Source organism: Sus scrofa, chromosome 7 (genome assembly GCF_000003025.6).
Source record: "Sus scrofa isolate TJ Tabasco breed Duroc chromosome 7, Sscrofa11.1, whole genome shotgun sequence".
Lineage (NCBI taxonomy): Eukaryota > Metazoa > Chordata > Mammalia > Artiodactyla > Suidae > Sus > Sus scrofa.
Window position 1 is genome coordinate 22504059 of NC_010449.5, and position 26799 is coordinate 22530857.

At 42.3% G+C, this 26799-nt stretch overlaps 2 protein-coding genes across 2 annotated transcripts; both read left to right on the forward strand.

Annotated features, from left to right (window-relative positions):
- Window positions 11617-12601, forward strand: OLF42-3 (olfactory receptor-like protein-like). Its single transcript, XM_021098436.1, has one exon. It carries the CDS (start codon window positions 11639-11641, stop codon window positions 12575-12577), a length of 939 nt encoding a protein of 312 aa, XP_020954095.1. The 5' UTR covers window positions 11617-11638; the 3' UTR covers window positions 12578-12601.
- OLF42-1 (olfactory receptor-like protein 42-1) lies at window positions 23538-24476 on the forward strand. Its single transcript, NM_001123153.1, is given in 1 exon segment — window positions 23538-24476. A coding segment is annotated over 1 exon segment (939 nt).

A 26799-nucleotide genomic window follows, 5' to 3' on the forward strand; every position in this document is an offset into this window, starting at 1 on the left:
TGTACATTCACTCACTGATAAATTTCAAATGATCCCATCTTCCTTCAGGAGTTTCCATCCTGGAAAACTTGGTTTTACAGCAGTGCCTGCAGAGGGTAAGAGGATTCAGAGCTCATTCCAGTATTTCAACACACTTAACCTAAATCATATCCTCCAATTTGAAGCTCTTATTGCACAGGGAATAAAATTGGCAAAACTAATTAATATTTAAATGTACATTGTGGTATAGACATACTTTTTAAATTTTATTTATTTTATTTTATTTTTATTTTTGCTTTTTACATCCCCACCTGCACCATATGAAAGTTCCCAGGCTAGGTGTCGAATTGGAGCTGTAGTTGCCGGCCTACATCACAGCCACAGCAATGCAGGATCCAAGCTGTGTCTGCAAACTACACCACAGCTCATGGCAATGCTGGATCCCCCACCCATTGAAGGAGGCCAGGGATCAAGCCCTCATCCTCATGGATACTAGTTGGATTCATTTCTACTGCGCCATAATGGGAACTCCCTAGACATACTTCTTTTGAAACAGACTGAGTGTGAAGAGGGAAGAACGCTTGATGGAGTAGACTGGAAACCTTGACCCTGCTCTTCTCCCTTCAGCTAGCTGTCCAGGTTCTCTATTTAAGAAAACAAGATTATGACCTCTGGCTCCTGCACGGCAGAAGCGAGCTGCCCTGCATCTACTGGCCAATAGGATTTGGGGACTCAGAAACATCACCAGCGACCAGGCAGAAGATGTCCGATCAGGTTGAGGATGATAGGGAAAGTGAAACCCCTGCAGCAGGACAGGGAGGGGGGTGGGGTGTGGAAAAAGAAAGGAAAAGCTGCACAGAGCAGACTTGAGCAAACTGCTTTCAGTTTTCAACTTTTATTTGCACCCCTCTGTTTCTTAGCTCTCCCAAGCATTTCTGAAGAGAGAAGAGGGAGAGTAGAAGCTTAAAGCTGCTTAAAAATGAAATCAGGAGTTCCCCTCGTGGCTCAGTGGTTAACGAATCCGACTAGGGACCATGAGGTTTTGGGTTTGATCCCTGGCCTCGCTCAGTGGGTTAAGGATCTGGCGTTGCCGTGAGCTGTGGTGTAGGTCACAGACACGGCTCGGATCCCATGTTGCTGTGGCTCTGGCGTTGGCCCGTGGCTACAGCTCTGATTAGACTTCCATATGCTGTGGGTGCAGCCCTAGAAAAGGCAAAAAGACAAAAAAAAAAAAAAATGAAATCACTCTCTTGTCACACTCTTTCTGTCTTTGCCCTTGTAGCCTCAGTAGCCTACACCATCTTGGTGCCAATATCTGCATTTTCAGGGGGAGGAGGGGCTCAGGAATGACATTTCCCAGGAATGATTTTTGTCTACTGATATCACTCGGCTCTACCCCACAGCCCAGCCCTGAGCTACAGATCTGTAGGTCTAGCTGCTTCCATGCATGGTTTCCCTGCAGTCCCTGAATATCCTTAAACATGCCCACCTTTCTACCATCAGGTCATGGAGCATGTCCCTCCCTCCAACTCTCCCCCCAACACCATGCTTTTCTAAGAAGAGGCAAGGTAAGCAGCATCTCCTCCAGGAAGACTTCCCTGATTCCCTTCCATCCTGCTCTGGGTTACATGCCCATCTTCTGTCCTTTTATACTGCCTCAGCAAACCTCCTAGAGCATGTTTCTCTAGCAGTAAGCTCATCTGCTTACCCATTCTTCACCCTTAAAGAGTAGGTAGCTTAGGGGTCATGATTGGGTCTTAGTTAACATGTATCTAGCACTTCCCTGATGTACTATCTGGCACAATAAATAATTACTGTTTTCCAAGTATGTGAATAAATAAGTGAATAAAGTATTAACAGACATTTAGTGGGTACCTATTATATTTCAAGAACTGCACAAGATAGTATTAAATGGTACCTCATTAAGTATTTTAGCATTCTAACAAGGTATTAGTGTCCTCATTGATAAACAAGAAGCTAATTCTTTCACAGTCATATTAGTAGCGGCTGGTAAGCAAGGGTTCAAATGCATACCTCTATTTCTATACTCTTTGTCTTGGTATATTGTGCATCAGTGGAAGGAAAAGTGGGGGCCATGTGCATGTGCATTCCTATTTATTATAGGAGAGGTACAAGTTGAGGGATGAAACAGAGAGGTAAAGGAAAGGTGAGATGCAGGGAGCCTTGGAATGAGTCCTGCCTGGACAGCCTATACTTCCCCACCCGGCAGAGGTCGACAGAGAGTCCATGAGTGCAGGAGTCAGAGCCTGGAGGAAGACTGCATGCTGGTGCAAAGCTAGAGGAGACCTGCTCTCCCAGAACTGTGAGGGTTCAAAGACAACACTGCATGTATCATTATGGTTTTCTCCACACATATGCCCAGGGTTTTATGCTGGATCATATGGTAATTCTATATTTAGTTTTTTAAGAAACCTTCATACTGTTATCTGTAGTGGTTACACCAACTTACATTCCCACCAACATTGTAGGAAAGTTCCTGTTTCTCCACATCCTCTCCAGCATTTATTGTTTGTAGGCTTTTTGATGATGGCCATTCTGATGGGTATGAGGTGATACCTCATTGTAGTTTTGATTTGCATTTCTCTAATAATTAGTGATGTTGACATCTTTGCATGTGGGTTTTTTTTGCCAACTGTATATATTCTTTGAAGAAATGTCTATTTAGATCTTCTGACCATTTTTTGATTAGATTCTATTTTTTATATAAAGCTGTATGAGATTTAATTTGAAAAGATATATGCACCCCTGTTCACTGTCGCACTATTTACAATAGCCAAGACTTGAAGGCAACCTAAACGTTCATCGCAGAGGACTGGATAAAGAAGATGTGGTACATTCTACACACAGTGGAATGTTACTTGGCCACAAAAAAGGATGAAATAATGCCATTTGCAACAACATGGATAGACCTCGAGATTATCATACTAAGTGAAGTAAGTCAGTTAAAGACAACCTCGTATGATATCACTAATATGTGAAATCTTATTAAAAAAATGTTATGAAAGAAATTATTCACAAAACAGGGGTTCCCATCATGGCTCGGTGAAAAGGAATCTGACTAGTGTCCATGAAGATGCAGGTTCAACCCCTGGTCTCAGTCACTTAGCAGGTTGGGAATCCGGCATTGCCGTGAGCTGGGGTATAGGTCTCAGGCACAAGTCGGATTCCGCTTTGCTGTGGCTGTGATGTAGGCCAGCAGCTTCAGCTCCAATTTGACCCCTAGCCTGGAAACCTCCATAAGTGGTGGGTGCAGCCCTAAAAAGAAAAAAATAATAAAGAACTCATTCACAAAACAGAAACAGACTCAAAGATTTTGAAACCAAACTCTCTTGCACTATGGTTAGCAAAGGGGAAACATTGGGAGGAGGGATTAAATTGGGAGATTGGGACTGGCAAATACACACCAGTATGTGTAAAATCAGTAAGTATCAAACACCTACTGTATAGCACAGGGAAATCTATTCAATGCTCTGTGATAACCTATTTGGGGAAAGAATCTACACACACACACACACACACACACACATATATATTTAACTGACTGACTTTGCTATACACCTGAAACTAACACAAATATACTTCTATAAAATTTAAAAGAAGGAGGAAGGAAGGAAAAAGAAAAAAAAAAAAAAAACACTGCAAGGTAATTCCACATGGCAGTAGAGAAACTGCCCATGGTATCTGGGGGTTTCTAGCCTAGAGTTACTCTAGGGCAAGCCAGGGATTTTCCTAGGAAAGCTGACTCAGGAGACTCCCTCTCCAGAAAAGATCTAGATTCTGAGAAACAGTGTCCTTTCAAGGAACGAAAACAACAGATCTGGACTCTGATCCCTCTTTTCCCTCCTCCCTTCATAAGTGGAGTTTCCAAGTCCAGGGGGAGGGTGTCCCAAACACTGCGATGCCTGTTTGCTGACTACGAATAGGATGACTTCTTGGGAACAGACTCCTCCTTTCTTCTTACCACAGTGTCCATCTGGCTTATTTTTTCCCTCTGTGTCAAAATCAATTTTTTCAGAGGCAAAAAGATCTCTTTTCATTTGCCTCTCTAACAAATTCAGAAAACCAGCCGAAATCAAAGATCATTTTGTGGAGATGTTGGCATCTCTGTCAAACATACAAAAAGATTATAAGGGAATATTAGGAACAAATTAGACAACTTAGATGAAATTTTAAATTCCTAGAGTGCAGAAATTACCAACTGACTCATGAGGAAAATCTGATTAGATTTATAACAAGTAAAGAAATGGAATTACTGATGTAAAATATTCCTACATAAACTCACACAAAATTCCAGGCTTGGAAGAGCTTCACTATCAAATATTGAATTCTATCAAATATTTAAGAAAAATATAATACCAATCTTAAATAATTTTTTTCCAAAGACAGTTGAGGAAGTAAAATTTCTAAATTCATTCTATGATCCCAGTATTACTCTGATGCCAAAGCCAAGTTAAAAACATTATAAGAAAAATACAGAAAAATATTCCTCATGAACATGGATGCCAAAAAAAAAAACAACCTTACCATAAAATTAGTAAACCATATCCTTGACATATAGAAAATATTAATCACAATGACCAAGTGGGATTTATGCCAAGAATGTAAAGATGGTTTAACATCCAATAATCAGTTATTGTATTATATACCATCTTAAAAAGATAAAGGCCAAAAAACATGAGATCATCTCCCACAGAGAAAGCACTTGAAAAAAGTTCAATACCTGCACACACTTAAAACTCTCCAAAAACTAGGAATAGAAGGGGACCCAATAAAGGAGATCTAACAAAAACACAATATAGGACTTCTCAGTGCTGTGCAGTGAGTTAAGAATCCAACTGCAGGAGCTGAAGTTGCTGCAGAGGCCTGGGTTTGATCCCTGGCCTGGCACAGGTTAAAGGATCTGGCATTGCCACAGCTGTGACTTAGGTTTCAGCTGCAATTCAGATTCAATCCCTGACCTGGGAAATTCCATATGCTGAGAGTGTAACTATAATAATTTTCTAATTAAGTAAAGCATGCAATATATAAATATAAAACTTCTGGAAAAGAAACGCTAGAATATCTTGTGACCATAAGGTAAGTAAATATTTCTTATATGATAAAAGAAAAGCATTACCCTCTGATAAACTGGAGTTGACCAAAACTGAAAATGACTTCTCTTTAAAAGACATTGTTGGGGTTCCTTTTGTGGCTCAGTGGTTAATGATCCCAACTAGGATACATGAGGATGCAGGTTCGATCCCTTGCCACACACAGTGGGTTAAGGATTCAGCATTGCCGTGAGCTATGGTGTAGGTCACAGACGTAGCTCAGATCCTGCATGGCTGTGGCTGTGGCTGTGGCATAGGCCAGCAACTGCAGCTCCCATTTGACCCCTAGCCTGGGAACTTTCATATGCTGCAAGGGCGACCCTAAAAAGCAAAAATAAATAAATAAATAAAGACATTGTTAAGAGAAATGAAAATCCAAGTCACAGATGGAAAGAAATTTTTTCCTATTTTATATATGTGTAGGTATATGCATATGTGCTTACATACATATATATCACAAACAAATGAACTTATAAGACAAATAACATAGTAAATATTAACTAAGGGGAATTCCCATTGTGGCTCAGGGGTAACCAACCCAACTAGTAGCCATGAGAATGCGGGTTGGATCCCTGGCCTTGCTCATGCTGGCATTGCTGACTGTGGCATAGGCCGGTGGCTACAGCTCTGATTCAACTCCTTCCCTGGGAACCTCCATATGCCATGGGTGCGGCCCTAAAATTAAAAAAAGAAAACCTATTTCTATGAGTCACAGTTCGCAAGAGACCTAGCTGATGGTTCTAGCCTAGCGTCCCTTAAAATACTGCAGTGAAGCGATCAGCCAATTGCAGTCCTTAGAAGATCTGGATGAATCTAGAGGTTCATCTTATGTCTCAATCACCTGTTGTAGGTTGTTAGCAAGGAGCCTTAGTTCCTCCCCATATGTGGCTCTCTACCCACTGCTTGAATGCTTTTAAGACACAGTGGATGGCTCCCCACAGAGTAAACAGTCCAAAAGAAAGGAGGAGGTCACAACACCTCTTATGAACTAGTCTTGGATGTCACATACCATTTCTGCCACATTCTATTTATTAAAAGTGAGTCACTAAGGACAGCTCACACTGAAGGGGAGGAGAAGTAAGCTCAACCTTATAAAGACAAGAATATCAAAGAATTTGGGGACAAATTGAAAATCATAATAAGCCCAAACGTCCATCATTCTTGTTTGTGACTGGGTGAACAAACTGTGATGTGTTTCTAAAGTGGAGTACTACTCAGTAATAAAAAAGAATGGACTTTTTTTTTTTTTCTTTTTGGCCACACCTGCAACATGTGGAATTTCCTAGGGGCGGGATTCAAACCACTCCATAGCTGGGATAACACCAGATCCTTAACCCACGGAGCCACAAGAGAACTCAAAGAATGGACTATGGATACTCAGAATAACATGAATGGACCTCAATATTGTGCAGAGTAGAAGAAGCCAGACACAAGAGTGTGCACTGAATGAGTCTTATATGAAGTTCTAGACCAGAAGGCAAAACCATCGAAGATGACAGAAATAAGATAGGTCAGTGGTCACCTAGAGCAGAGAGTAGAGACAATTATTATAAGTGGGCAGGAGGAACTTTTGAGGTAATGGAAATATGATGTATCTTCTCTAGGGGGGTTACCTGCATATATACATTTACCAAAACTCAGCAAACTGCATTAAAATCTGTGCACTCTACTATGTACATTATAGCCCTATTTAAAAGGAGAAAGGAAATAAACCAAAGTAAGGGAGTACTGGATAGGCTCATTAGAGGCTTGAGAGGGAACAGATGAAATATGGGAGGCTCGGGAGGTGGTAAAAAAAAAAAAAGAAAACACTATCTTTGTACTCCCTGGTGACACAGAGGAGCAGAGGCTGACCTTCTTGTTTAGCAAAGGGAACACAGTTTTTTGGCACGTTTCCTCTAGATCCTCCCCTCTCTTCTTAACCATCATTAGTGGTGTTGGCTAATTAGTCGGGAGGTATGAGGTCCCTAGTCTTAGCAGAATTAATGAGCTCTTTCTTTCCAGAGGATCAGAGTCCTGGGATTGCTCCCTCCGCCACCTCACCATGCTTGCTTTTCTACCTCCAGTACCACTGAAAGAGAATTTAATTTCCTGGATTGAGGAGGAAAGCTTGTTACCGTAAAGCTCGACCTCTGGTCTCATCTGTTCAGCAAAGTAGTGGTGGGGTGTGGTTATTAAGTGACCTATCCAGCCAGCCCATCTGGGGTTCAAAGCTCAGCACAGGAGCTTACCAGTTACAGTTTCAGAACAAGTGATTTATCCTCTGTTTGTTTTCATTTCTTTGCCTGGAAAGGAAGATAACAATGGTGCCCATCTCGTGTCGTTGTTATAAGAAGCACTATTATTCTGTGAAGTGCTTTGAAAAGTGGCTGAGGAAGTTACCTAGCGATCATTACCCTTGCCTGAAATCTAAGCTCGAATCAATGTCAAGGGTATAATATTTCTTATAGATGCTTTTACTTCTCAGTGTGAAGATCAAGTGGAGGCTCTAACCCACCCAAAAGCTCCCTATCATAGGGATGCTCTGGCAGCGAGGCAATGAGGAGATTCTGACTTGATTGTGAGTAAGTTATATATTTACCCATTCATTTTCACATACAGCCAGTAGTGCTTAGAATTAAACAGGCTCTAGGATCCTGACCCTGACACTGGCTGGATCACCTTGGGTAAAACTACTTAACCTCTCTGAGACTGTTTCTTCTATAAATGAAGGATAGTATTAACAATTTTTTGTGGTTTTGTGACATTTAGATATTCAGGAATTTTTTTTAACATGGTGACTAATACTTAGGAAACACTCAAGAGATGGTAATGACTGAAGTCAAAGAAGACTATCATTGCTGGGTTGTGAAACAGAATTTGGGGGGTTTTTCCCTTTTTTTTTTTTTTTTACGGCCACACCCATGGCATATGGAAGTTCCCAGGCTAGGGATCAAATCGGAAATGCAGCTGCTGGCCTATACCATAGCCACAGCCACGGGATTCAGACCATATCTGGGACCTACACTGCAGCTTGTAGCAATGCCGGATCCTTAACCCACTGGGCGAGGCCAGAGAACAAACCCACATCCTCATGGATATGGATACTGATCAAATTCTTAACCTCCTGAGCCACAGGGGGAACCCCCAGAATCTGTATCTCATAACCATGTAGCCTCTAGTTTATGACTGGCTCTTTAGTAACAAATAAAGGAATAAATGCATAAATGAATATGGATTTAGCGAAAAGTGGGGAAGCAGTGCTTCTTTTCTTGGTCTGAGAGAAGGACCTAGAGAAAGAGGGTGAGGAAAAGACCTGTTATGAAAGACAGAACAGAGCCAAAAAACCTGAAGAGATTTAGAAATAACATACAAAGTAAGACAAGAAAATAAGAATGTGAGAAATTCTACAGTTCAATGAACAAAAGCTGATGAGTAACTGCTGAGATACAAGTGGTTCAACAACTATAAAGTTCAAAAGATATGATGAATTCAAAATAAGCAGAATAGGAGTTCCCATCGTGGTGCAGTGGTTAATGAATCCGACTAGGAACCATGAGGTTGCGGGTTCAATCCCCAGCCTTGCTCAGTGGATTAAGGATCCAGCATTGCCGTGAGCTGTGGTGTGGGTCGCAGATGCAGCTCAGATCCTGCATTGCTGTGGCTCTGGTGTAGGCCAGAGGCTACAGCTCCGACTAGGCCCCTAGCCCGGGAACCTCCATATGCCGTGGGAAGCGGCCCTAGAAGAGGCAAAAAGACAAAAAAAAAAAAAAGCAGAATAGCATCCACTTCTTCAAGGACAAAGGGGATGGGATCAGGGAGGGATCCACATAAGACTCTAAGGTACGGATAACATTTGCTCTGCTCTTAAATTGGAGTCAGGAGGGCAGGTACACCATGTGTCTATTTTGTTATTCTGTAAAACCATAGGCATATTTTATACACTCTTTATTATTCAAATAATAAACAATTGCTAAAGTGAAACAAGTCTTATCCTCAAGGGAAAGTAATGACAGAGGAGGATTTGTAGAAGACAAAAAAAAGGTGGGGGGAGGAGTCCTAACAAAAAGAGAATAAGATGTAGCTCTTAACACAGAATGGAGACTTGGTGATGAAGAGATGTTTATGTCATCCCAAAAACCCCTGGGACATTTTCTGCCACCACATCACCTAAATGGGTTCCTGAGATTGTCTGTTCTCCGAAGACCACCCAGTTCCCGTCTCTAAACTGCCAGGGTGACTCCCACACCCCACACCCATCTTCGAGCTGGTCTTCTGTGACCCAGACCATCTTTCACAGCGAGGATCCGGGTCATCTTCTCTGGAAACTTTTCTTAACTTACTCACCGGAGTCCTCCTTACTGTGCAGCCTTCCTTCTCTCACACACCGGTTAGCTTCACTCTATTTGCCTTCATTTGGGGGTCAAGGAGGTGGTGTCTTGACAATTTTCCATGCATTCCCCACTATTGAACTTCTGCATGAGGCCACCAGTGCCTCCCTCCTCTCAGCTTCCCTGGCGAGGCCTGAACCTTATCTTTTAAGGCTTGTTTGTTGCAGTGGCTAAAAAAAGGCTACTGTAGAGCCCAAGGTCACACATAAGTGATCTGCCCTGGAACTTTTATGGGAAAATTTGCTAACATTATTGGCAAAATTATAAGCTACAGGGTCAATAATAATGTTTTGTCAGTGTTGGATTTCCTATATTTAATAGCTGTACTATGTTTTCATAAAAGAATTTCCCTTTGCTTAGATACTACTTGCAAATGTATGAAGGGGTGAAGAAGATTATGTACCCACCCTCCAACAGCTCAGAGTAAATATAACTGCATATATAAAGAAAAGAAAGAATAATAAAAGTGGCAAATACTATGAGTTCCCATCAAGGCTCAGTAGTAGCAAACCTGACTAGTATCCATGAGGACGTGGGTTTGATCCCTGGTCTTGCTCAGTGAGTTAAGGATCCGGCATTGCCGTGAGCTATGGTGTCAGCCAGCTCCCATTTGACCCCTAGCCTGGGAATTTACACATGCCGCAGATGTGGCCCTAAAAAGCAAAGGAAAAAAAATGTGGCAAATGCTAACAATATATAAATAATACACAGGAATTTCTTAGCCTTGAAAACTTTCTGTAAGTTTAATATTGGTACATAAAATTTTTTTAAATCTCAAATAATGACTAGAATTAAGAAAACATTAAACAAGTTCTATGCTTTACTTAAATATCCCAGCATCAATTCAGCATATTTTCCTTTTGACATAATCTTATCTGAAAGGGAAAATATTTTTTAAAATTATATCATCTTCCTTATTTCTAGACTCAATAATTCTTGATGTTCGTAGTTCCATAACAAGACCACTGGAAGCCTGTTTGGTCTCTTTTAAAAATTTTTTTTTATTTATTACTTATTTTTTGCTGCCCTGTGGCATATGGTTCCCAGACCAAGGATCAGATCTGAGCCATAGCTGTGACCTCAGCTGCAGCTGCAGCAAAACGGGATCCTTAACCCACTGCACTGGGCTGGGATGAACCTGAGTCCCAGCGCTCCCAAGATGCTGCTGATCCTGTTGCGTCGCAGCAGGAACTCCAGCCTTTTTGGTCTTATTTTGCCACATATACATAATATTAAGTTGGGCTTAGTGCTTTTTATTTGTAGAAGACACTCTTGTGCTTAGTTCAATAAATCATAATTTTTTTAAAGGGATAAGATCACCTAGTTAATATCTCTGCGGTAGGATCACTTCACTTCAAAGAGAAGAAATTTCCTTGATTCATACACACGTTCTGCCTCTGGTGGTTCTCCTACAAATGAAGTAAGGAAGATAAAACATGAACAATCTAGAAAATGTATGTTCCAGAGTAGGAAGTAACCCTACATAGACACTCTCAAGAGGGAAATTCAGTAAAAATGATTCTTTTGCTAATCTTCTCTGGATACATAAGGGAATATCAAAAACTATGACAGTACTCAGAACAAAATTAATACTCAATAATTGATCTTTTTTTTCTTTTTAGGGCACATGAGGAGGTTCCTAGGCTAGGGGTGGAATCGGCGCTACAGCTGCCTGCCTACGCCACAGCCTCAGCCACGAGGGATCCAAGGTACATCTTCGACCTACACCACAGCTCATGGCAATGCCGAATCCATAACCCACCTAGCAAGGCCAGTGGGTTAAGGCCTCACTCGAACCCACATCCTCATGGATCCTAGTCAGTTCCCCACAAAGGGAACTCCTCAATTGATTTTTGAATTAAGGAAAACTTAGCTAATCCATATTTTGCATCAGCTTTCCTTACCTTCAGTGAGTCTGAGGAACCAGCGTGGGTCTCCACCTGTTTTCCAGCACTTTCATGGTTTCCTCAATCCCACTAGCAACATGTGACCTGGAGAAAGGGGAAGAGAAGGAGCTGCCGGTGATGACGTCCTGGGAAAGAGGCTGAGGGAGTGAAAGCAAAAGAGAAATACCCACCTGCTGCGACCTGGCAAGTACCCAGAGTGACTTTTCATAAAACAGTTTGGACACACTCCCCTGACAGCCCTCAGCCCTCTAGGTCTGGACAGGAACAGGCCATGGTCAACCGCAGCTCCCCGGCAGGCTTCCTCCTTCTGGGCTTCTCTGAACACCCAGAGCTCGAGAGAATCCTCTTCGTGGTTGTCTTCGCTTCCTACCTCCTGACTCTAGCTGGCAACACACTCATCATCCTGCTGTCCGTGCTGGACCCCAGGCTCCACTCCCCGATGTACTTTTTCCTCTCCAACCTCTCCTTCTTGGACCTCTGTTTCACCACGAGCTGTGTCCCCCAGATGCTGGTCCACCTGTGGGGCCCACACAAGACCATCAGCTTCCTTGGCTGTGCTGTCCAGCTCTTCATCTTCCTGCTCCTGGGGACCACTGAGTGTGTCCTCCTGACAGTGATGGCCTTTGACCGCTATGTGGCTGTCTGCCAACCCCTCCACTATGCCACCACCATGCACCCCCGCCTGTGCCGGCAGCTGGCGGCAGTGGCCTGGGTCATTGGCCTGGTGGAGTCCATGGTCCAGACACCACCCACACTTCGCCTGCCCTTCTGCCCCCACCGGCAGGTAGATGATTTTGTGTGTGAGGTCCCTTCTCTAATTCGACTCTCCTGTGGGGACACCACCTACAATGAGATCCAGATGGCTGTTGCCAGTGTCTTCATCTTGGTGGTGCCCCTCAGTCTCATCCTAGTCTCTTACGGTGCCATCGCCCGGGCAGTGCTGAGGATCAGCTCTGCCACAGCATGGAGGAAGGCCCTGGGGACCTGCTCCTCCCATCTCGCTGTGGTCACCCTCTTCTACAGCTCAGTCATTGCCGTCTACCTCCAGCCCAAAAGTCCCTATGCCCAGAGGAGGGGCAAGTTCTTTGGTCTCTTCTATGCGGTGGGCATCCCTTCACTTAACCCTCTCATATATACCCTGAGGAACAAGGAGGTCAAGAGGGCGCTCGGGAGGTTGCTGGGGCAGGACAGGGACTCCAGGGAGAGCTGAGGGAGAGATGCTTCAAGTGCTTTCTAATTCGTGAAGAGTTTCTTCATGATTTGTGAGAAAATTGAGTTCCCCAATCTACTACTTTTCTCTACACAGATCCAAGCCACTGTAGTCACTACAGTGTGTCGCTGTGTGTCTGTGCCGTATGTAATGAGAGAGAGAGAAACTGATTTAAGAGGAGGTTGGTATCTCCTTAAATTCAAATATTGTCATGTCTTAGCACTTCATCTTCTCCTTCCTGTTTTTAACTCCCTCCCTTCTATAGATTCCCTAACTCTGCCATGCCCATTTTTGGCTACATAATCTCCCTCCAATTGTCATATCACTCTGGGGAGATAGCTCCACTGTGGCACCCTGGAAACCTTGCATACATCCATATACACCAAAGCAGCAAATGCTTGAAACCATGATTAATATAAAACTTGGCAGGATGCCTTTTGATCCTTCTGGGTCATGAGAGGATGAGAGGCGTTTTAGGACCTGCCTTAAAGCCATCCCTCACTCCTAGGTTTTGATGGAGTGTAAGGCTTTCTGCCCTATACCCCTTAGGATGTTGCTGCAGAATATACTAGCAGATCAAATCCACGAACATGAAAAAGAATAATACACCATGACCAAGGAGGATTTATCCCAGAGATGCAAGATTGGCTTAACATCTGGAAATCAATTGATGTAATTCATCGTATCAATAGAGTAAGAAATATCACATGATAATCGCAACAGATACAGAGAAAACATTTGACAAAATCCAACACCCTTCCATGATGAACACACACACATACAGACACACATATTTAGTAAACTAGGAATAGAGGACAACTTCAAGACCAAAAAAAAAAAAAAAATGGAGTTCCCGTTAATTTCAGGTTAACAAATCTGACTAGGAACCATGAGGTTGCAGGTTCGATCCCTGGCCTTGCTCAGTGGGTTGAGGATCTGGCGTTGCACTGAGCTGTGGTGTAGGTTGCAGACATGACTCGGATCCCATGTTGCTGTGGCTCTGGTGTAGGCTGGCGGCTACAGCTCCAATTGGACCCCTAGCCTGGGAACCTCCATATGCCACAGGAGCGGCCCTAGAAAAGGCAAAAGACAAAAAAAAAAAAAAGAAGACAACTTCAACTTCAACTTGAAAAAGGATCTCTACAAAAATGCACACATGTCTAACATCATACTTAACAGTAAAAGACTGACTGCTTTCCCCCTGATATCAGGAACAAGAAATAAAATACCTACTCTCACTACTATTCAAAATTGCATCAGAGGTTTTAGGCAGGGATATTAAATAAGAAAAATAGACTAATCACCTAGATTGGAAAGGAGGAATTAAAAATATCTCTAATCACAGATAATATGATCTGGTGTATAGAACAATCTTAAGGAATTGTTTTTAAAACTATTAGAACTTTTTTTTTTAAAAAAAAGCCTATTATAACTAATAAATGAATCCAGTAAGAATATGGGATACAAGATTAATATACAATAATCAGTCATATTTCTATACATTTGCAATGAACAATGCAAAAAGAAAAATAAAAATTTTATTCACAGTAGTATCAAAAAGAATCAAATATTTAGAGAGTTCCCATTGTGGCTCAGCAGGTTATGAACCCACCTAGTATCCACGAGAATGTGGGTTTGATCCCTGGCCTTGCTCAGTGGGTTAAGGATCTGGCATTGCCATGAGCTGTGGAGTAGGTTGCAGAAACGGCTCAGGTCCTGTGTTGCTGTGGCTGTGGCGTAGGCTGGCAGCTGCAGCTCCAGTTGGAGCCCTAGCCAGGGAACTTCCTTATGCCACAGGTGTGGCCCTAAAAAAAGCAAAATAAGTAAATAAATTAAATTAAATTTTAAAAAATAATCAAATATTTAGGAAAAATTAACAAAAGAAGTATAAAACTTACATCCTGAAAAATTACAAATATTGTCAAAAGATATTGAAGTGCTAAATAAACAGAAAATAGCCTATGTCGATGAACCAGAAGACTTACTGTTGTTAAATGATAATACCCACAACTGATCTATATTCAACACAGTCTCTTTCAGAAAACCAGATAACTTCTTTGTACAAATTGACAAGCTGATTCTAAACTTCATATGTAATTACAAAAAGACCCAGAAGAAGAAGAATGTAAAATTTCACAGTTCCCAGTTTCAAAACTACTACAAACAAACGGTGGTCAAGACCGTGTGGTGCTGGCACAAGGACAGAGACACAAGTCAGTGGGATAAAATCAAGTGTCCAGAAATAGGTCTGTGGCCATGTGATTTTTGACAAGGGTGCCAAGACCTTTCAATGGGGAAAGAAAATTGTTTCCAACAAATGGTGCTGTGATAACTAGATAGCCACCAGCAAAAGAATGAAGATGAATCCTCACCTCATATCCTATACAAAATTTACTTAAAATGGATCAAGGAAAACTATTAGATAACAACATAAGGGTGAATCTTCATGATCTGAATTTGGCAAATGAGTATTAGATATGATACCAAAATCATAAGCAACAAAAGAAAAATAGATAAATCAGACTTTATCAAAATTTAAAAGTTTTGCACTTCAAAAGACACCATTAAGAAAACAAAAAGCTGGAGTTCCTGTTGACTCATGTCCATGAGGACACAGGTTGGATCCCTGCCCGGCTCAGCGGGTTAAGGATCTGGCATTGCCCTGAGCTGGGTGTAGGTTGCCAATGCAACTCGGATCCTGTGTTGCTGTGGCTGTGGTATAGGCAGACAGCTGTAGCTCTGATTCTACCCCTAGCCTGGGAACCTCCAAATGTCTTGGGTGTGGCCCTAAAAAGCGCGGGGGGGGGGGGGAGGGGAGAAAGTGAAAAGCCAGTACATAGAATAGGAGAAAATATTTGCAAATATATTTGATAAGCAGAATTCCCTTTGTGGCCCAGAGGATTAAGAACCCCACCAGTATCCATGAAGATTCGGATGCTGGTTGAATCCCTATCTTCACTCAGTTGGTTAAGGACCCAGCGTTGCCAAGAGCTACAGTGTAGGTCTCAGACACAGATCAGATCCTGCATTGCTGTGGCTGTGGGTAGGCTGGGAGCTGCAGTTCTGATTTGACCTCTCACCCAGGAACTTCCATATACCTTGGGTGTGGCCCTAAAAAAAAAGACCAAAAAAAAAATTGGATAAGGGATTTGTATCTAAAATATATAAAGAACTCTTACAATTATAACTCAATTATAAAAAGACAACTCTTTTTTTTTTTTTTGTCTTTTTAGGGCCACACCCGCAGCATATGGAGTTCCCAGGCTAGGGGTCAAATGGGAGCTGCAGCCGCCAACCACAGCCACAGCCACAGCAATGCTGGACCCAAGCCACATCTGTGACTTACACCACAGCTCATGGCAACGCCAGATCCTTAACCCATTGAGCAAGGCCAGGGATCAAACCCACGTCCTCATGGATACTAGTCAGGTTCATTAAACACTGAGCCATGGCAGGAATTCTGAGACAGCTCATTTTAATGGGCAATAAGCAGATGAAAAGATGCTTGATACGATTTTTTATCAGTGATTTGAAAAGCAAAACCACTAATTTTAAAAAAACCAAGGAACAAAGCAAAAAAAGGAAGATGGGGAAGGAGGAAGGGAGAGAAAGAAAATTCTGGAAGGAGGTGAAGAATGTAAAATGGTGAAGCTACTTGGAAGACAGTTTTATGGTTCCTCAAAAGGTTAAACATAGAGTTACCATATAATCTTCAATTCTATTCGTAGGTTTAAACCCAAAAGAATTAAGAATATATGTTCATATAAAAATCTGCACAATAATGTTCATAGCAGCATTATTCATAATTGCCAAAAAGTGGAAACAACCCAAAAGTTCATCAGCCGATGAGTGGATCATACAAAATGTGTTCTATCTGGAGTTCTCCTTGCAGCTCAGTCGTAATGAACCCAACTAGTACCCATGAGGGCACAGGTTCTATCCCTGGTCCTGCTCAACAGGTTAAATATCCAGTGTTGCCATGAGCTATGGTGTAGGTCACAGAAACACCTGGATCCTGCATTGCTGTAGCTGTGCTGTAGGCCAGCTGTAGCTAGATTCAACCCCTAGCCTGGGAACTTCCATATGCCGTAATGGCGGCCCTAGCCTAAAAAAAAAAAATTGTTATATCCATACAATGGGATACTATTCAGCCATAAAAAAGGATAAATTACTGATCTATGATAAAACGTGGATGACCCTTGAAAACATTATGCTAAATTAAGAAAGCCTGACACAAAAGGCTATACATTGCATAATTCCATTTATATGAAATAGCCAAAATAAGCTAATCCATGGAAAGAGAAATTAGATCAATGGTTGCCAGATACTGAGGAGAAGGGGGTGACTGCTAACGACTGTGGTTTCTTTTTGGAATAATATAAAAATTCCAGATTTATATAGGGTTGTTGGTTGTACAACTTTAGTAAATATACGCAAAACCAATATATTGTACACTTTAAATGGGTGAGATTTATAATATGTAAAATTTAAAATTTTTAGAAATCTGGTGTACAACACTATGAATATAGTTATCACTGCTGAACTATATACTTTAAAAAGGTTACGATAGAAAATATGTGTTTTTTACCAAAGAAATAAATGATTTTCAGGCTCAGATGGTATTACAGGCTAGTCCTACAAAGTATTTAAAAAAAAGAAACAACACCAATCTCACAAATCTCTTTTGAAAATAAAAGAGGAGGGAAATTCTCCAACTCATTTTATTTAGTTATTTATTTTTTGTCTGCATTCATGGCATGTCTGTGTTCAAGGGCCAGGGATCAAACTTGCACTAGAGCAGTGACCAAAGCCACAGTAGTGACCCAAGCCAGATCCTTAACCACGAGGCCACTAGGCCACCAGGGAACTCCCCAGCTCATTTATGAGGCCAGCATTATTTTGATACCAAATTCAGAAGAAGACAGTACAGGGAAAGAAAACTACATAACAATATCCTATATAAGCATAGACAGAAAAAGTCTACAACAAAATATTTCTATATCTAACCAAAAATACATTTTAAAAGATAATACAATAGGACCGTGGGGTCCAGGGAATGCAAGCCTAGTTAAATATTCAAAACTCAATCAATAATCCTCCATATCAACAACTAAGGAAGAAGAATCACATAAACAAATCAATAGATGCAGAAAAGCATTTAACAAAATTTAACATTCATAACAAAAAAAAAAAAAACCTCTCAATAAACTAAGAACAGAAGGAAATTTTCTTAAGAAAGGCATTTATAAAAACCTACAGTTAACATCATACTTAACGGTGAAAGACCAAAAGTTCTCCCCCTAAGATAAGCGGAAAAGCAAGGATGTCTACTCTTTCCAGTTCTATTCAACATCTTACTGTAAGTTTTAGCCAGTATAATAAGGCAAAAAAAAAAAAAAAAGAAAAGCTGCAGCATTTGTATATTTATACACAAGCTGGTGTACAATATAGTATGGGGCCAGAAAGTAAGGAAGTGCCCACAAAATGATGGGGACATGTCAAAACGACCTAAGTCATTCAATGACTTAAAGTCATTCCCAGTAGTCAAACACAATACAATTTGCGTAACAAAATAAATAATGAGGAGTTTCCGTCATGGTGCAGCAGAAACAAGCCAGACTAGGAACCATGAGGTTGTGGGTTTGAACCCTGGCCTCATTCAGTGGGTTAAGGATCTGGTGTTGCCGTGAACTATGGTGTAGTTCGCAGACGCAGCTCGGATCCTGTGTTGCTGTGGCTGTGGTGTAGGCCAGTAGCTGTAGCTCCAATTGGACCCCTAGCCTGGGAACCTCCATTATGCCATGGGTGCGGCCCTAAAAAGCAAAGTAAATGAATAAATAAATAAATAATGAGAGGAATGGAGACAGAAAAAAATAAATATCCGGGAAGTCACTACTGATATGAAAAAAGAAAATTGACAATAAATAAATAATTATGAGTTCCCATCATGACACAATGGTTAACGAATCCGACTAGGAACCGTGAACCTCATACGGGTTTGGTCCCTGGCCTTGCTCAGCGGGTTAAGGATCCGGTGTTGCTGTGAGCTGTGGTGTGGGTCGCAGACACGGCTCGGATCCTGCATTGCTGTGGCTCTGGTGTAGGCCCGTGGCTACAGCTCCAATTAGACCCCTAGCCTGGGAACCTCCATATGCCGCAGGAGCAGCTCAAGAAAGGCAAAAAGACAAAAATAAATAAATAAATAAATAAACAAAGAGAAAAGAGGTAGTTTTTCCTTGCAGTAAAATTCAAAACAATAAATATAGAAGGAATGACAGAAACAGAAAGTTACATCCCAGAAATGATTGTTGTAGTCGAGAATTATTTGCGGATGCCAAACTTGGTGGGCAAAAATACAATGAGAAAAAAAGATATTTGCATAATCTCAACAAATCTCCCATAAGATATTGATTTATGACAAAGAGTAACTTTATGGTGGAGAAATCTGATAGGCATCACCTTACTCTATGGCCAAAGTAATCGTCACTAGTATATATTAATTGTACTTCAATTAAGCCAATTTTTAAAAAATAAATGAGCTACTGAAACATGAAAAGATAAAAAACACCATTACTGGCACATTTCCTCTGGATCCTTCCCTATTTTCTTAACCATCATTAGTGCTAGTGGCTAATTAATTGTGGGTTGTAGGGCCCAAGAGTCTTGACAGAATTAATGAGCTTTTTCCTCTCTGTAGGATGGGAGTCCTGGGATCACTCCCTCCATCACCTCACCAAGCCTTCTTTTCTACCCCCAGTGCCGCTAGAAGAGAGGCTGACCCCCTGGACTGAGGAGGGGAGGTTGTTGGCAAAGAGCCAACTCTGGCCTCATCCATCCAGCAGAATGACAGAGGTAGGTTACAGTCAGTGCACAGCACTAGAGCCAGCCCACCAAGTTCACGTCACAGCTCTAGCTGCGTTATTCTGAGCAAGTTATTTAACCTGTTGGTGTTTCAGATTCTTTGTCTGAAAACAAAGATCTAAGACAGTAGGAGTATCTAGGTCATATGTTCTTTGCAATGTGCTTTAAAAAGTGTGGCAGCAGCATTAGCCAGCAACATTGTTACCTGAGATCTAAGCTCCCATCCCGTCAGGAGTGCCATCTCTCCTTGGTTTGCTTTTAGTTCTCATTGTGAGGATCAAGTGGAAGCTCCAACCACTCCAGAAGCTCCTTGTCTTGAGGTTGCTCTGGCAGCAAAGCAATGAGGAGATTCTGACTTGATTGTGGGTAAGATACAAGTTAATCCTTCTTTTTTATAGCCCATCAGTTTCCCCATATCCTCAATAGTGGAACCCCCAGGAGCACCAGATTTGGAATCGAATGGAGTCTAGAATCCTGGCCTTGGCCCTTACTGGGTGTATAGCCTTGAGCAAGTTACTGAACTGTTCTGAGACTGTTTCTTCTTCTGTCACTAGAAGATAACACTAACTATCTTGAAAGTAGTAAGAATATTTGTCAGGATCGGGTATGTTTAGTTCAGTGCCTGGTAAGTAGGAAGTTCTCAATAGATGGTAACTGCTAAAGTAATAAAGTGGTTATCATTATTGGGTTCAGAAGCAGAATTGGTATCTCATTTCCTTGTAGCCCCTGTTGTATGACTAGCTTTTTAGTGATCAATAAACCAAGTGAAGTGAGTCAGACAGAGAAAGACAAATACCACATGATATCACTTATATCTGGAATCTAATCTATGGCACAAATGAACCTTTCCACAGGAAAGAAACTCATGGACTTGGAGAACAGACTTGTGGTTGCCAAGGGGAGTGGAATAGACTGGAAATCTGGGGTTGATAGATGCAAACTATTACATTTGGAGTGGATAAGCAATGAGACCCTGCTGTATAGCACTGGGAAGTATATCTAGTCACTTGTGATGGAACATGATGGAGGATAATGTGAGAAAAAGAATATATATATGTATATGTGTGTGTGTGTGTGTGTGTGTGTGTGTGCATGAATGAGTCACTTTACTGTATAGTAGAAATCGACGGAACACTAAATCAACTATAATGGAAAAAATAAAAATCATACAAACTTAAAAAAGAAATAAATGCATCATGAATATGGAATTGATGGGACACTCGAATGTTGTTAATGTCAGGGGGGGAAAAAGACAAGAAAAAAAGGTGAGAGAAAAGATGTTTTGAAACACAGAGAACAAGAGAGCAAAGAGTTAAAGGATAATGTAAATAGAAGAGATCAAAAAATAACATAGAATAAGACAAAAACTTACCCAGAGAATAAGAAAGTCAGGGAGGCAGAAGAGTATTAGGATCATAGTTGACAGATGAATAAGAAGCAGTTGACTATTTTTTAGCAGCACAAAGGATGATGCTATAAAACAACGTAGGGATGAGTTACAAAAAACAATAATCAGAATTATACTGATTGCCTTTTCAGCGGAAGGAAGTGGGTGTAATCAGGGAGGGCCACACAGAAGGCTCCTAAGATTTAAATAGTCTTTTTTCAAATATTTAACAATATAAACAATCAAAGGGAAAAATACTTATTCCTCAAAGTGAAAAGGAACAATAGAAGGAAGTAAAGAAAAAAAAGAGGTAGTCTGGGGAGTTCCCCAGCGTGGTGCAGCAGAAACAAATCCAACTAGGAACCATGAGGTTGCAGGTTCAATCACTGGCCTCACTCAGTGGGTTAAGGATCCAGCATTATGGTGAGCTGTGGTGTAGGTCGCAGATGAGGCTCAGATCCTGAGTTGCTGTGGCTGTGGTGTAGGCCAGCACCTGCAGCTCTGAATCGACTCCTAGCCTGGGAACCTCCATATGCCATGCACGCGGCCCAAGAGATAGCCTAAACAAAGAAAGAAATGAGATGGGGCTTTTAAAACCAAAGAAATGACTCCGTAATGGGTAGATACTGCCAGTCTCTCCAGGCACCTCCCTATCAACTTGCATAGCTCCCACCTTCCAACTGCCAGAGGGACTCAACCACTGAGCTGGCCTCCTGTGCCCTAGCTCTTCTCTCTTTCAAGATAGTACAGTCACCTCCTCCAGGAAGCTTTCCCTGATTCACCTATCCATGCTGCTCCTTTTCTCTACAGTTAACTGTCTCGCATTCACCCACTTTTTTTGCCTTATTTGTCTTCAGTTCGCAGGGTCTTCTGATACTGTGCATTGTCCTCTCCCAAGTTTTTCAAAAGCATGAGGCCATTTTCCCTTCCAGCACAGACCGACCATATTTTCTGATATTTTGAAGCAGATCCCTTAGGTCGTGGCTTAGAAGTTGCTAAAGATACCAGAGCAGATATGAATTCTAATAAGTAAAGTATATGAATCTCAGCTGAATCCCATATGAAAAATTTATATATATTCTTACTAAGGACATTATTGGAACAATTGACAAAATTAAAATATGGACTGAACATTACCTAATAGTTTGTATCAATAAGTTTCCTGAATTGATTACTGTAATGATGTTGATGTAAGAGACCATCTTGTCTTAAGAGACACAAACTGAAATACTAAGGAGTAAAGGGTCATGCTGCGTAAGCAGATATCCTAATGTATCAAATAAAAATTATTACATGTAAATACACTGAAAGTGAGTGATCATGCAAACGAGTAAAAAATATTAAAAATTCATGATTCTTGATAAAGCTTACATAGGAGACTTTGGAAACACTCTTACAACTTTCCTATACGTTTAAACGTCCTTTAAAATAAAAAGTTTTAAGGGAAATGAATCAAGATTTGAATGAAATTAATCAAGCATTGTACAAAACCCGAACTCTGTTTAAATGCCCCAAGCTCAACATGGTCTACTTTTACTACTAATTTCAACTTACATGAAAAGATGGGGCTGAAATAAATCTACTTAAGCTTTTCATTTCCAAACCTCAATTCTTATGGAATTTTTGCTGTAAGAGAACAGGTAATAATTTTTTGACTGACATTATTTTTTTCTTATTTTCCACATTACATCTAATAGAAAGTTGAAATTAGAAACTTTCATTTGCAGGGGTTTTTTTCTAGTTTAATAAATCATAATGATTCTTTAAATATTAAGGTCATGCATTGATCTCTCTGGGGACTGGGTAATAGCGAGGAAATCTCCAGAGTCCACATTTCTGTTGCTGGTGGTGGAATCTCTGCCAATGTATAAAGTAGATAGAACATGAGTAATTCTAGGAAGCTCATGCCCATAGCTAGAAAGTAAGATGAAACGTCTGCAGAAAGTTTTGTGATCAGAAAATTAACTCGACACACACATTTCTCCGTAATTCCTTCCACACATAATAAAGGGAAAAATCAACAGCACAGTGCTCAGAATATAACAGGTACTCAGTAAATGTTAATTAATAAAACTAACTAGGAGTTCCCATCGTGGTGCAGTGGTTAACGAATCCGACTAGGAACCATGAGGTTTTGGGTTCGATCCCTGCCCTTGCTCAGTGGGGTAATGATCCGGCGTTGCCGTGAGCTGTGGTGTAGGTCGCAGATGCAGCTCGGATCCTGTGTTGCTGTGGCTCTGGCATAGGCTGGCAGCTGCAGCTCCCATTAGACCCCTAGCCTGGGAAACTCCATATGCCATGGGAGCAGCCCAAGAAATGGCAAAAAGACAAAAAAAAAAAAAAATTCTAAAAAAAAAAAAAATTAAATTAAATAAATAAGTAAATAAAACTAATCTGTGTTTCATATCAGCTTTCTTTGCCTTCAGCCAGTGAATCTGAGGTGCCCGTGGAAAGCTTCGTCTGTTTTCCAGCGCATCATGGTTTCCTGTCTCCTACTAGACACTGTTTGACCTGGAGGAAGAGGGGATGAAGGAGCTGCTGGCGATGTGCCTGAGGCGGTGATGTGCACGCTGAGGACGCTGGGCAGGAGGACCGGGAAGAGAAACGTCCGCCTGCTGTGACCTGGCAAGTACCCAGAGTGACTTTTCATAAGATAACTTGACACACTCCCCCGACAGCCCTCAGCCCTCTAGGTCTGGGCAGGAACAGGCCATGGTCAACCACAGCTCCCCGGCAGGCTTCCTCCTTCTGGGCTTCTCTGAACACCCAGAGCTCGAGAGAATCCTCTTCGCGGTTGTCTTCGCTTCCTACCTCCTGACTCTAGCTGGCAACACACTCATCATCCTGCTGTCTGCGCTGGACCCCAGGCTCCACTCCCCGATGTACTTTTTCCTCTCCAACCTCTCCTTCTTGGACCTCTGTTTCACCACGAGCTGTGTCCCCCAGATGCTGGTCCACCTGTGGGGCCCACACAAGACCATCAGCTTCCTTGGCTGTGCTGTCCAGCTCTTCATCTTCCTGCTCCTGGGGACCACTGAGTGTGTCCTCCTGACAGTGATGGCCTTTGACCGCTATGTGGCTGTCTGCCAACCCCTCCACTATGCCACCATCGTGCACCCCCGCCTGTGCCGGCAGCTGGCGGCGGTGGCCTGGGTGATGGGTCTGGTCCAATCGATAGTCCAGACACCACCCACCCTCCGCCTGCCCTTCTGCCCCCACCGGCAGATAGATGACTTTGTATGTCAAGTCCCTTCTCTAATTCGACTCTCCTGTGGAGACACCACCTTCAATGGAATTCAGTTAGCTGTGTCCAGTGTCGTCTTCCTGGTCGTGCCACTCGCCCTCATTCTTATCTCTTACGGTGCCATCGCCCGGGCAGTGCTGAGGATCAGCTCTGCCGCAGCATGGAGGAAGGCCCTGGGGACCTGCTCCTCCCATCTCGCTGTGGTCACCCTCCTCTACAGCTCAGTCATTGCCGTCTGCCTCCAGCCCAAAAGTCCCTATGCCCAGAGGAGGGGCAAGTTCTTTGGTCTCTTCTATGCAGTGGGCACGCCTTCGCTTAACCCTCTCATATACACCCTGAGGAACAAGGAGGTCAAGAGGGCGCTCGGGAGGTTGCTGGGGCAGGACAGGGACGCCAGGGAGAGCTGAGGGAGAGATGCTTCATGTGCTTTCAATGAGAGGATATTTTTTATTCTTTTTTGAGCAAGTTTGAGTTCTCCAGTCTACAGCCTTCCCATACCAATCCAAGGCACTACAGCAGGTCAGTGGTTATATATGTGTGTGTGTGTGTGTGTGTGTGTGTGTGTGTGTGTGTGTGTGTGTGTGTGTGTGTGTGTGTGTGTATGTGAGTGAGTGACAAAGACAGAAACAGAGAGGGAGAGACTAGGACTTAAGTAAGAGGAAGTATCTCTAAATCATGCTAAGACTCAGTAACATCATCACACCTGTCCACTTTCTTTTCGGCCACCCCACAGCGTGTGAACTTACCAGGCCAGGGATCAAACCTGCACCACAGCAGTGACCCAAGCCACAGCCGTGACAACACCAGATCCTTAACCCACTGAGCCACCAGGGATCTCCTATACTTGTCCACTTTCAATATTTAATCTCTATATATTTATTTTCCTTTCCACTCCGTTTTTAACTGTCTTCACCACCATTATATATCCCCCAACTCTTCCAGGCTCATTTCAGGTTATATAATCTCACTCCAGCTGGTCATGTTATCACCACCTCTTTATCGTTATTGCCGGTTCCTACCATGTCTTCTTTCCTTCTTCATCTGAGTGCTTTTTCTCCACTTGCTTGAGGAAGGTTAAAAGGGAGGCAAAGCTCAGAGAATTTAATGAGTTACCCAAGAACGCACTGCAGTTTATTAGACTAAAACTAGATGCTTAGCTTCTAGAAAGAAGCTGTTTTTGGAACTCCCTGATGGCTAAGCGGGTTAGGGATCCAGCGTTGTCAGTGTTGTGGCTGTGGCTCAGGTTTGATCCCTGGCCCGGGAACTTCCGCATGCCTCAGTACAGGCAAAAAACAACAACAACAACAACAACTACAAACAAACGAAAGAAGCTGCTTTCATACCATCATCAAACATGCATCATTAGGATTTATATCCAAATGGATTAGCAGACGGAAAGCCTGACTATTTCAGTTCTAGATTGTTCCTTACCATGCAGCCTTCCAGGAATCGTAGCACAAATCTTCTTTCAATTCCTAAAGACCGGCTCCTGTTTCTGGAGTTAATATTTGTCTCCCAATTTCAGCCTCTTCATAGACACTGAGCACTGGGATTTGCAGGTCTGCTTTTCAGCTGCAACACAATGGATAACAGTTGTCCTGCACTGGTCTTTCTGTGGGATTCTGGGATCCTCACCGACCTCTGACAGCCAGGCACAAAAATAAAATCAGGCTGCAGGTGACAAAGTCCTGCGGTGAGGTGTGATGGAGGAAGAATCTAGAAAGGCAGAGAAAGAGCAGCAGTAGAAGCCCAGCTTCTATGAACTCTTGTTCCCTTCTCAATGTTTATCTACAACTGTTACCTTTTTAGATTCTCAATGAGTGGAAGAGAGAATTAATAAAGAATACAAAGGAAATCTGCTTAGAATTGAATCATCATCTCCATTTTCCTCTTCTCACCGCCCTCACCCTTCAGCAGCCTCCGTCACCCCTTCAGTAGCCAGTGCAGCTTCAGGGGGAAAAAGCAGAGAAACCTTGACCTGAAGGCCCATCAGAAGAAGAGCTCAAGAAGAATGTTTATCCACTGATGTTTCTCTCATCTCTGTCTTAAAGGTCAACAAAAATGCAGTTAACAATCAAATAGGAAAAAAAGAATTTTATCCAAGCCAAACTGAGAGGATTATAACTCAGGACACAAACCCTCGGAAGTTCTAAGAACCATTTTGCCTGTTAGAAATCAAAGGCACAGTCTTGTATATGGTGAAGACAAAGGCTTGTACACCAAGACGACGTGCTGCAGTGTACATACAGTTCACCTGGGATACGTAGTCCACCTGAGCATGTCCAGAATAAGCAGCAGGTGACCACGACCCCACCAGAGTTGGGAAAGAAACTTTTTTTTAAGACGTTGCAATGGAGTTCCCATCATGGCACAGTGGAAACGAATCTGACTAGGAACCATGAGGTTGTGGGTTTGATCCCTGGCCTTGTTCAGTGGGTTAAGGATCCGGCGTTGCCGTGAGCTGTGGTGTAGGTCGAAAACGTGGCTCGGATCCTATGTTGCTGTGGCTGTGGTGTAGGCCGGCAGCTACAGCTCCAATTAGACCCCTAGTCTGGGAACCTCCATATGCCGAGGGTGCAGCCCTAAAAAAAAAAAAGGACAAAAAGACATTACGTTGCTGGACTCCAGAGAGGGAACCAATTGATCTTTACGGCGAGCGGGCACTCCCATCTTTGAGGAGGTTTGGTGATTCAGATGCATGTGGCACATGGAGGGAGGAGAGAGGCCCAG